General features: G+C 41.0%; 1 protein-coding gene across 6 annotated transcripts in view; it reads right to left on the bottom strand.

The window, feature by feature from the left end:
* The window catches only part of LOC145976668 (nephrin), a 372,381-nt gene that overhangs the window by 247,352 nt on the left and 112,977 nt on the right, over positions 1 to 12,052 (bottom strand). For 5 of the 6 annotated variants that reach the window (XM_083107939.1, XM_083107938.1, XM_083107942.1 and 2 more), the window contains exon 3: positions 6,320 to 6,358. The exons of the other annotated variant lie outside the window; for it this stretch is intronic. In XM_083107939.1, coding sequence (XP_082964065.1) covers positions 6,320 to 6,358 — 39 coding nt within the window. The remainder of the gene's footprint in view (positions 1 to 6,319; positions 6,359 to 12,052) is intronic. 6 annotated transcript variants of the gene reach the window in all.

Raw genomic sequence — 12,052 nt, 5'->3', positions numbered from 1 at the left:
ACGTGAGGCCCCATATTTCCAGCGGATGTAAAACGATTCGTGAGTTGGTATCGCAAATGAAATCACGTACTCCGCCCGTTGAACGCGGCGGAAACGACCGTCTGGCGAACGGTTCCGTATGTTTGCGAGCGCGAATACGTTCAAACGAGGAGAAGGCACGTTTATACGAGTTGACAATTTCAAGTCTGACATGGCGCGGCGATATCTACTGAAATATTTTTAAAACGATATATAGCAATCCTCTCGCGATTTTAAATTAATCCTTATAGACATTTTATATCGTTTCTCGAGATAGCTTCCATTTTTTGATTGATTCTATTTTATGTTATGAACATATAGAAAAGAATAATCAAGATTATCTGCTATGGTACACAATCGATCTGATATTTTTTTAAATGAAATAAAAATATGGCGATTTTTTAAGTCAAAATTTAAGACACTATTAATATCTTTATATATTATTTTATTAAAAATTTTTTATACATTATTTTATTTAAAAAAAAATTGTAACGATAAATATTACACGGATTGCGTAATCCAAACGCGCCTCGAGATAACTGAATATAATAATATTTTGATGATGAAAACGTACGCAACTACAATGTTGAGAATTAAGCCTTTGGAATTTCGATATTCGAGAGACACGGTATTCACAAATTTCTTGGATGTTTGAGACTCCAAAAAGCATCGTTCGTTTGTCCGACATGTTACGTGTGGAGAGCTCGCTAGGTAATACATCGCGTACGACGGAAAGAGGAAGGAGAACGAGACGCGCGCGACAATGAAGCGACGCGACGTCCGCTCGCCGGGTTCACCTGCGCCCGGGACTAAAATCAATTGTAATCAACACCGATGTATAAATCAAATCGTCCGTAGGGTAGGCAGCGAGCGGAGAATAGAAACGGTAGGAAGAGCGGCAGAGAGGCGCGCTTCCCTCCGAATGATTTGTCGATGGCACGCTTTACGAACCGTTTCCACGTAGTGTGTGCTCCTCGTACCATTCGGCGTTCCCATTCGCGTCCCCTACCCATAAACGTCATCGTCGTCGCGTAACGCGGTCGCTCGACGCGGGAAGAAAAAGGGGAGAAAACTTTCGCCATATCGACGGAAGTTTCTGATCGCTTATAAGGAAATAATGCCTATAACAAGACAAGATGTGTCCCATCAACCCATATTTTCTTCCAATGGCGAAAGGTATTATTATTGTATTCAGTTATCGGAGCGCGTTTCGCAATCTGTGTAATATTCCTTTGTCGTTACAGTCTTTTTTTTATATAAAATGATACGTAAAAATGTTGATAGCGCCTTAAATTTTGATTTAAAAAGTTACGTTATTTTTACTATCGCTTATTTCATTAAAGGAAAATCAAATAATAATCTGTACATTCTCGAGCAATCGGAAACGACGACTGAAATCTCTTTAATCTTTATAAATAGTTCTTATTTGTTTCCGATATTTTCCAGTAAAGAGCAAAGTTACAATTTCGTAATATCGTTTTTTGCCTCATCTCGCTATCGATTCATCGATTATCAGTAAACATAAGCATAATCCAACTATTATTCTCGTGACATGTATTCTAAAGTTGTTTTAAACAGATTCTAAAAATCCAATGCTGTTCTATAAAAATATAATACTTCGTAAAGTACCTCGATTTTCACGAGAGAAAAAATGGCATTAATTTCCAATATAATTCATACTTTTCATTGCAAAAAGTTCACTCGATATTTCATGCTTTTTATTACACGTTGGCCACGTGACAAAATCAACATTTGTCAACTGTATTTTTAAACTTACGGGCATGTCGCGCTTCACACTTAAAAGTTAATTTAGTACAATAAAGCATCGCTTCTCTTCTATATTTATTCAATGTGCATGCTACATATTCACGGCGGTAACGAAATTTTGCACCAACGTAATATTGCTTGAAAATTTCATGTCGCGCCACATTACGAATGTCTATTGTAGCGCATACGTTACATGACGTTATGCATTTCATAACATTCACTTCATTAGAAAAAAAATGTATTCTCACAGGCATTCCTATAAAGTCACCGGAGAGAGCAGCGCTGGCGCGCCAATTTAATATCCTCACGTCCACATCCGCTCGAACGCACACGTTACGCGTCCTTAAATTAGGCTCGCTTATCGCTCATGGACTTCGTATACGAGATAATACACGGCCGAGGGATTATTCAACTCGGCACGCGGCGACGAACGGAGTTGACAGGAATTTCACTCCGACGGGGGTTGCATTTCGCCCGCCAAAACAATGTAGAGAGAGAGAGAGAGAGAGAGAGAGAAGGAAGGGGAGAACGTCGTGTGTTGTCTGCCGATGTTCCGCCTTCATCCTTAACGTCGCGCGCATACAACACGTGTCGCGATCGCGTGTGCGCGCGATGCGTGCCGCTGCACCTGTCCGAGGTTGTGAGCCGCCCCCGTAACTCCGCTAATGCAGTTTTCATCGAGGAAGTTACACCGCGCGATGTACGCGAGTACAGGAGTAGCTGCGGAGTTTCGGGAGATGTCAAGTCCGTACGTTTTCGGGAACCGGCAGTTATCCTCCGATATTTGAAACAAAACGGAGCCAACATTCGGACACAGGTGTGTCTCCGTCGAGGACGAATAATTCTATAATGAACTCTTCTTTATGTCCTTTTCTTGTTTCGCCCAATTTCATCTACATGACGGTTATTTTGGTAAAAGAAATATTCGTTTCATCGATAAATTTATTTTTACTTTGTAGGGAGTGAAAGACGCTGCTCTCTTTTTGTAACCGAGTCGGTGAGATAAAGATGGTTCGATTATCTTCGTCTCTGAACTATCGATATATTCATATTCGATTTTAATAAATTAACAACACTCGCGCATATTTCCCTGCGGAAACTCTCTTCAAGGTTTCTTACGTTAATAATAATCAAATAAATATTTCGTCACATAATTTATTAATTTTTATTAATTTATTAATTTTATTAATTTTTCGAGATTTATATAACAGAGATATTTTAGCATCGTGAGCTTCAACGATTTTATATATATACACATCTATTTTGAACAACTTAATAATTTTGACATTTCGATAGTTTAGATGACATTTTGGAAATTTTTTTGGAAACAGATTTATTATTCTTTGATAAAAATATAAAGTTTAGAATTCACTATCAAATCGACTATAAAATGATTACGAATTGCAAGATATACATCGCAATATTATAAAAATACATATTAAAAATATAATATTAAAATATACATATAATAAAAATATAATATTAAAAAAATACATATTAAATACGTTTGTTAAAAAAAAATTATAAAAGTAATACATTCCTATAATATGACATAATACTATGAAATTAAGTAAATGTGAACGTGTATATATTGTATATCATAATCCACTATTACAAAATCTAATTACAATTTGCGCTTCAATTAAATCGCACGATTTAATTAATAAATAAGTTAATAGAAAAGCGAACATAGATAATTTGCCAAAACCAACCAAAAGTACAAACGCGCTGTTACGCAAATTATATTGCAATTACATTACGCGGTACAATAAAATATAATTATCCACCAGTTATACATCTAATTTCACGTATGATCGTATTAATTACTGCCAATTTCCTGTCTAATTCCAAAATGCACTCGTATAGCGATGACGCATGACAATTACGTGCTCGCTTGATTATTAAAGGCCGTCATCGCGACACGACGATAGAAAGTCGCGCGCTACATTTATCGCGACGAGAAAAACCTAAATCCACGATATTCATATCTGTCTCGTAGCCATAGTATCGTCGGAATATCGCGCGGAGAGAACATATTTTAAGTACCGGAATAATCCGCCTCCTCGATCCGTCTGCCGTCCTTCCTTTCGGCCCAATCTCCATCCTGCCATCATTGTGCGGCCGTACGTCTTAGCTCGTAAAACCGAGGCGGCTTATAAGCGTAAGCGGAGGGGTAATCCAAAAGCGGCCACCCGTAATTTAATGACGTTTAATATGCAGCGACAGACTATTATTCTGACCTTTGCACCAGCGCGAAATTATCTCAAAATTCTGAATCGAGTCGCGGCATTATTACCGGGAGCGAGAAACGGATTCCCCCTCCTCCGTCTTTCCTCCCTTTCTCCTCCCTCCCCTACCCCTTTTCACGCGATTATTGCGCGAAATTTTAAATCACTGCCGAAAGAATTCCTCGCGACGATAAAACATTTGTTCAGATAACACGGCGGCTAATGAAATTCTGACGGGCTAGAAAAATTTCATTACAATTTCTATCGAATCATATTTTGTGTCCAATATGCAGTATAAATAAAAAAATGTATCATACGAATTAGCAAACTCCGGGGATTCGAATCAAAATTCATATCCAGCTAGACTCAATTTAACGCATCTGTTGAATTGACGTAGCAAAAATCCCTCGAAACGCGAAAATTGCGCGTTCAGACGGTATCTCGTACATTTCGCTCTGAGCGGAGAGCAAGATCGCAGTGCCACAATTTGAATCTTTTTCCAAACAGAGATAAAACACTTTGCGTCTCTCAAGCGTGATGAAATTCTGGCTGCATCGCGAAAACGCCGTTGTTGCTGGGGACGTCGAGTACAACGTTTTCGTCGACGACGCCATCGACGGAATATCGCAGATCTCGTTCTCGACTCTCAAGACAACGTGATGCTCGAGAGACGTTATTCTGGTTGAAAAAAAAATCCCCGTCGTTTTTTCCCTTTTGTTTTCGCTACGCGACTTTTTATCGGTAGTCTCAGAGACTTCAAGATTGCGGTTTGATGCAGTCTAGATCATTAATTCGTTCAATCACTCGATGCGATCGACAGGCGTAGCCTGAGTCGTGTGATTGGTTCATTGAAACGATCGTCGCGAGGACAAATTACGATTAATCTGGAAAAATTGTACTCGAGCAATCTTCGAGTGTAAAAAATGTACATTTGCACCAAAAACATGTATATAATATGTAAAACGAGACGAATGTTTAATTTATCACGTTCGTTGATAACAATACGGCATTGCTACTGATGCACACAAGTTTTTTCTCTCGGTAAAAATAACGCTTTTTGAAAAGAAAGCATTATATTGTACGTGCAAGAGAATCGTCACGCTTTTATTCTTCGTTAACGAAGCGCAATGTACAGAAATAAAACGTTTCTATTATCATGATCGCGTATCTTACCGCAGACAGAGTAGGAAGACGGCCGTCCTTCTTGATCGAGCTTCACCATAGTTCATTCGACACCTGATGAATAAAATATTAGTTCTCATGCATTATGATAAAAATATTTAGGCGGCGAGCTCGTTATAGTCGCGTTTCTCGAGTAGTAGTATGTATCTCAATCCAGAGATACACAGAGGTAGAGATAGTAAATGGTTCGTTCAATGGAATGGTTTCAAAGCAGCATACGGACAAGTGTATTGTCTCTTTGGTATTGTGCAGTCTCGTTCTCGAGAAACATTAAAATCTAAATATTCAATTGGCTATCTAATGTTCATCATTACAGCTAAATATCGAGTATCAGTAAATGGAACGATCAAACAGACGGGATTTACGGGTCATCCCTACGCAACGACACGAACACGTACATACACAAAAGGGGAGAAGGTCGGGCGGGCGGGGGCGGGAGACGCGCGCATTGACAAGGCACGCACAGATAAGGACGTAATTCATCACAAATCTAAACATCGATCAACTAAAACTAGAGATATACGAATCTTCGATCAAAAAGAAAAAAAAAAGAAAAAAGAAGAAAAAAGAGAAGACAAGTCAATCGGTGTCAATCGAGTCGAAGTGGTGGTGGCGTCACACACACTGTTTGATACGAAAAATCAATCGATATATATAATAAATCGGATATACACATATCCATATATATGCGTATACATACAACTTGATACGTGTGAGTCTAAGTACACATATGCAAGGATCGAGTCTGCATGTACGTATGTATAGATATATATGCTACGATTAGTAACGATCAAAGGTGGTGATTGGTGTTAGCATGGTTAATCGAGCGACGATCGAGGCATCAAGAGAATAAAGGAAAAGGTAAATAGTGAAAGACAGAGAGAGAGATATATATAGATAGATAGATATGTATATATATATATAATATAGAGATAGATATAGATAGATAGATAGAAGTAATAAGTATACAGGGGAAAGATAGACGAGTATATATATTATATGTATGTAAAAGCGAAGTCTATACGCGTGAGATAGAAGAAGAAAGAAAAAGGAAAAGGACTAGGGCTTTTAGAGAAAAAAATCTACTGACTAATCCTAATTGCAAACCAAACAAACGAACCAACCTCCTCGGTAAGGCCTAGCCGAAAATGTTCGCGGGACCCCTGTAACAAAAACATATATAAATCATAAGAAATCATAGAAGAACAAAAAGAAACAACTACTGAACTTTTAATGAGTGACAGACGATATGTTACAGTAGATATCACATGAGGGCGAGAAAGGTGTGAAGAGAATCGACTATCTCGGGGTGTCAAACGCGTCGACGCGAATTTTATCGTCGATATCCCTTCTTTCACGAGTCGAGTTGTTTGTTGCGACGATAAATCGGTGTCGATATTTCTCGTACGTGTCTTCTGTCTTGTTGCGTATCATCAAGATATGTATTCGCGAAAATAAAAACTGATAATAAACAAATCTCTCAAATTCACGAGCACGACGCTAGTCGGTTCCAAGCGTTCGATTCGAGGCGCGATCGATACGCGCGTATTTGCTTATAATTGCAAACGTTTTTGCCCGAAACTCCGATCGGATTCGAAAACAAAAATATTCCCGTTTGACACCCCTGCAGAGATACGCAGTCTGCTTTATACTTTTTTTTCACGGCCGTTGCCAGTAGAGGTATGTGATCGCGAATTGCGTGGGAGGAGAAGGATCGGGGAGGAGGAGTGTGGCATTGTGGTGGCCATCGAGCGCGAAATAAAGTTTGCAGCCGCTTTTTCGTCCGCGATTAGCCGCTATCGAAAGCGCGCTATCGACTGACGAATAGCCAACCGCAAATCGGTCGCGTTTAACCCAGCTCTCAAAATCCGACGCGCTCGTGCGAGTCTTTAATCAGACGCGACAAAAGTGCCGCGTGTGAAAAAAAAAAAGGCGAATTACACGCGAAGGAGTATCGCGTGTGCCGTTCATCACATCCACCGTCGTACGTGACGATAAATCTGTACGTCAAATATCTGTAATTCCTGTAATTTTCAACTCGAAAAATATCTCGTGAATTAATGGGAAACGCGCCTTCTTCGCGACGAAACGACAGCGCGAAATAAAGACGCGGGTAATTATTTTAAGACGTTAATTCCCCGATTATGTAACGTATCGAGAATGTGTAACATGTGTTTGTTTTTTATCTATACATCTACTCTTGCGAATATTGAATCGATAATCTCTTTCCTCCTCTCGGTTTGGCATGCAAAGGCCTTGGCTTGTTCTAATTACTCTTTCGCGCGTAAAAAAAGAATGTAAACACGTGATGTACTACTACTCCCCACACACGCCAGGTTTACATACGGTTATAGAACCGGTTCGTATGCGAGCGCGAAATATATCGCATAATAAATCGTGTCTTTTATTTCCGAACGTACACGTCCGGAAACTTTATTTTTTTCTACCGATGCGCGTAAAACGATCATCGCTCGCTCTGTATCAAAGATGAATATCGCTACGTCGAGGGAAAACGAAAGGGAGATGCATGGTATCTCTTCCTCTCGGTATCGATGATTTGTGCGTTTATCGTATTTTTCGCGAAAATGAACCTCGTTACTACTCGCTCTTTTTTTTTTATCCTCCCTCGTGCGATCCGCTCCGCAAAACGCGGCGGTAATACAACAAGTTTCTAATTTACAGGCGACCGCGATAAGAGACTCTGATAACGGGAGAAAGTACCTTTTACCGTTTCTGTATTATTCGCATTCATTATATTGCGGAACGCGTTCGCCGGAAGATTAAGTTTCTCCATCCGTTCGCTGCTGCCGCTATGCTTTGTTCCACTCGGCATTACGGTAGTTCATACAGAGAAGCGTATTACTATCGCTACGATGGCGTTACGCGGTAACTTATATACGCGGGCTAAGTCGATGGATAAATGCCCCATTGTGTAAGTGGTGCACCGAGATAACGGCAAAGCGCACGGACGGAAGCCTTCTCGTCGAAAAATTGAACGTTTCACGAGCATTGCCAGGAGAGACGAGGGAGAATTCTCAGCGAGCTCTCGCGATTATCTCGAAATTGTTTCTCGATAGCGTGACGCGAGGAGAGACAAATAGAAATAAGATATCGGACAAAGGTCGGGCTAAACGTTCATGTACGTCTGACGTCGTTTGGAAAGTTATTAAAAAAAGTACGTTAAAAGTGGATTACGTGTCCTCGGAAGAAAATTACGAGCGAGTCGCTCGCGATAAGAAAAATGGCTGTTGCTCGAACTTAACGCAACGTTGTCGTCGAAATGATCTCGCTGCAAACTGGTTATGCGACATGATAAATAGGAAAAAATTGCTAAGTGCGATCTCTCAAGGGAAACGCGTATATATCTCGCGGAGAATAAATCAGGCTCAAGATTTTAGACACCGGCGATAAATACGTGCGCACAGCTGGTTACAACTGCGCGACGATCGATACTTCTTCCATGCTCCCCCGGTTAGTACGACTTCACTGAATGTTACGAGAACAGCTGTGCGTGCGCGACATCTTAAACTCGGAAGTCTTACCTGCGTTTAAAGACACAGCACACATACACACACGCACACGTACACGGACCTCCAACGTTTCCGCTTACGCATTTCGAATTTCCAGGACTGACGGATATTTCCCCAAGCGAAATTAAAGCGAGGGATATCGACGGAAACGGAAAGACAAGAAGTGGAAAACGAATCTGGCCGATGATCGCCAACAAAAGTTAATCAAGATTCTTGCCGGAACAGTTGGCAGTGATTACGTCGGAAGTAGAAAGTTCCGGTCACAAGGGAGCTTCTGGCGCGCACACACAACATAATCTCGGGAATTCTACTACGGGAGTAAAGTGCGGTGACGATGGGGTAGATGGGCGGAAGTTGGTGTTAACGGAGGTGCAGCGAAGGTTGCGGGAGATTCTAAATGTGCGGCGTTCCCGTGTCCGCGCTGTGTGTTACATATGTAGTTACCAAGTGTACGTGAAGAGACACAGGCGTGACCGAAAGTCTCATAACACTTGGAAACAGGTGGCGTACTCTCGTACTCTCATCTTATTGCCTCGACTAGTTCGTGCCAGAGGCAGAGAGAGAGAGAGAGAAGGAGGGAGAGAGAAAGAAACGAGATGAGGAAGGAGAGAGAAAGAGAGAAGTTGATACTCGCCAAAGTAGGAAAAAGGGCGAGAATACGAGAAGCACGAAAGGCGCGCGACGAGCTGGCGGACAACGAGAAAAAAAAACTAATTCGATGTTAACCGAGTGAAGATGCTCGGCAAAGAGAAGACGGGATGTGCACAATAGACATTTGACTTTGATCACTCCCTCTCTTCCTTCGTCGCGCTCCAAAGTTTCAAGACCGAAAGTATAAATGTCGTATTGCGGGGAAACAATTATTCCTTATTGGAAGCTTACTTGGAGGAACGTACCTAACAATCAGCATGTGATCACCTATGTAATTTTGTAAGTGACATATACAAAAAAAAAAAATAAATTCGAAACCTTGAAATGCTTGCGTTTAATACATTCACACATGCCAAAGCTGTCGTGTCTGTGACAAACGTAACTTTCTGCAAAACTGCATCATTATGAAAATTTCCATATTTGAGTGTTAATTGCGTGATGAAAGAACGTCCAGGCAAGTTCAATTATTAATGTAACAGCTATTCGTTCGCAAATACTAGTATCAGAAATGAAACCAACGAAAAGAATATGCAATAATTATCGTAAAACTTTAATCATCTATGTAATCATCGCTGGGCGCTTGGCTGCCTTTCGATAAGGTTTTGCCAAGAGATCGAAAAATGGTGAAATTAAATCGATAAACCGATACATATCAAAGTAAAATATCATTCTTCTTTTTACGGCAGACACATGCCGGCACTAATATATCTTTGATCGCTCAAGTTGAGTGAAACAACACCGGTATACACGATCAGACATTAAATGCGACGACGTCTAATAAGCGCCTTTTTGCACGAATCAGTTTCAGGTTGCATCGCTGTGCACTTAAGACGGCTCACCGTCTGGAAGTTCTCATTTATATAGCCCTCTACTTTCAAACAATTTTCCGCGGAGACAGACGTAGCATCACTGAAAATTGCTTCGTGCGAAAAGAGTCTACGCGACTGCGCTTTATACAACTACGCCCTATTTCACGAAGCTACTTCGCAGTTTGTCGCTTTACGCCATTACATTTTGCTTTCCTTTTCACATTTTATTTCTCAGCAAACGAAAATCGCGCACAAGCCGAATGTAAAGCGCAATGCGACAAAGTGTCAAATCGTTGGCGAGATAAATATTGATCTGGATAAAAAAAGAAAAACAGCTTTTACACGTATTAATGCCTATAATCCAACGGCTATCGATTACTATGAAAAATGTATCAAAAAAATAGATCAAATATATAATATAGGAAACGTAAGAAAACCAAGATGCGTACGCATCGCCGAATAAAATTGATGAAAATGATGTACCTTCACGTTCCGCAGGCACAAATACATCTAAGGAGAGCATGCTTCGGGGTAAACGAAACGCGAGGCAGGCAATCATTCCAGTCTTTGGGAAAGAATACAATAATATAACAACAACAACATGCAAAATTACAACGAGAAACAATCACGTGATGCGTCCAAAGTATAATAAATCGTCCCACAAGAGTCATCTCTTGGTAAGAACCACCGATATACACACATACACCTAATCGTGCGAGTCGCCGTGCATCATCTGGCACCGCATGCAAACGCATTTACGAAAGTACGTGTGCTCTCTACCGGTCGTAAGGAAGCGTCGCAAGTAGCTGTGAAACGTTGAACGCTGCGCGTCTCGGCCTCGAGAGTGTGTCACACCTGCTCTACGCGTTGGCAGTCTTGGCGTTGTAGGTGATTCTTTTCGCGCCGAGTCTCTCTCTCTCGTCTCACCCGGTCACTGTACCAGGGATAGACCTCGAAGCAGACATCCAGCGTGATCCGATTAAAAAACGGCGAGGCCTCGTAACGCGATCGCGTTACGTTCGTCAAACTGTTTCGCTCCTCGCAGAACGGGATCGATGGACGTGTCGATACCGCAAACGATGCTGTCGGCCTTCTTGCTCGGCAAGTTCGATAATTTCCAACCTTTTGCCCCGGCTCGCACTTGGGCGCAACTTTGATTAATGATACCGTCGCGGCAAACTCACTTCGCGTCACTTTTCTCATGCGTTACTTGCCATCCGCCATGTGTACGCCATTATTAGCCGCGAGAGGGTACGCATAAAGACCACGACCGTGTTTCGCAAAAATGAAGATTTCGCTGTTGATCATTTTATTCGATAACGATATATTTGTTCGTTTCAATCGACAAGTATTTCTGGAAAATTTATAACATATATTTGATTTACGCGATACGGAAAGGGTCTAATTTATAAAGAAGAAAATGTATGGCGGCGTAGCGATTGAATCCGATTGCGCATTAAATTTCTTGCCGCAAAATAATTGCGTAAACCAATTCCACGCAAGACCACGTAATCAATCAGCGAACAGTTCTGCAAACACGACTTAATTAATTACCTTTCACTTTGGCGTTGTATCAATAGCTCCCGCAGATTTGTTCCGCAACAGAAATCAATGATTATGCGCGATATATTAAGAGAAATTTCATTAGTTCGCTCGCCAAAATTACCAACACCGATAAAGGCAAAATTTCATCAGGTCGGAACGGTAATTAGTCTATTAATTAGTTAACCTCTTGAGGGAACACGCACGCAAAATTTGCCGATTATTCACATATACATATATTCCGGGAGCTTTGGGGCGAGTAAAAAAAAAACATACGTTTTTCATCCGCGCATTTTTCATACGGGAAGATAAGTCGCGTGAATAA

Source organism: Camponotus vicinus, unplaced genomic scaffold (genome assembly GCF_025532165.1).
Source record: "Camponotus vicinus isolate PSW18456_S1 unplaced genomic scaffold, iyCamVici1.0 SCAF_9, whole genome shotgun sequence".
NCBI lineage: Eukaryota > Metazoa > Arthropoda > Insecta > Hymenoptera > Formicidae > Camponotus > Camponotus vicinus.
This window is presented reverse-complemented; position numbering and strand designations above follow the sequence as displayed.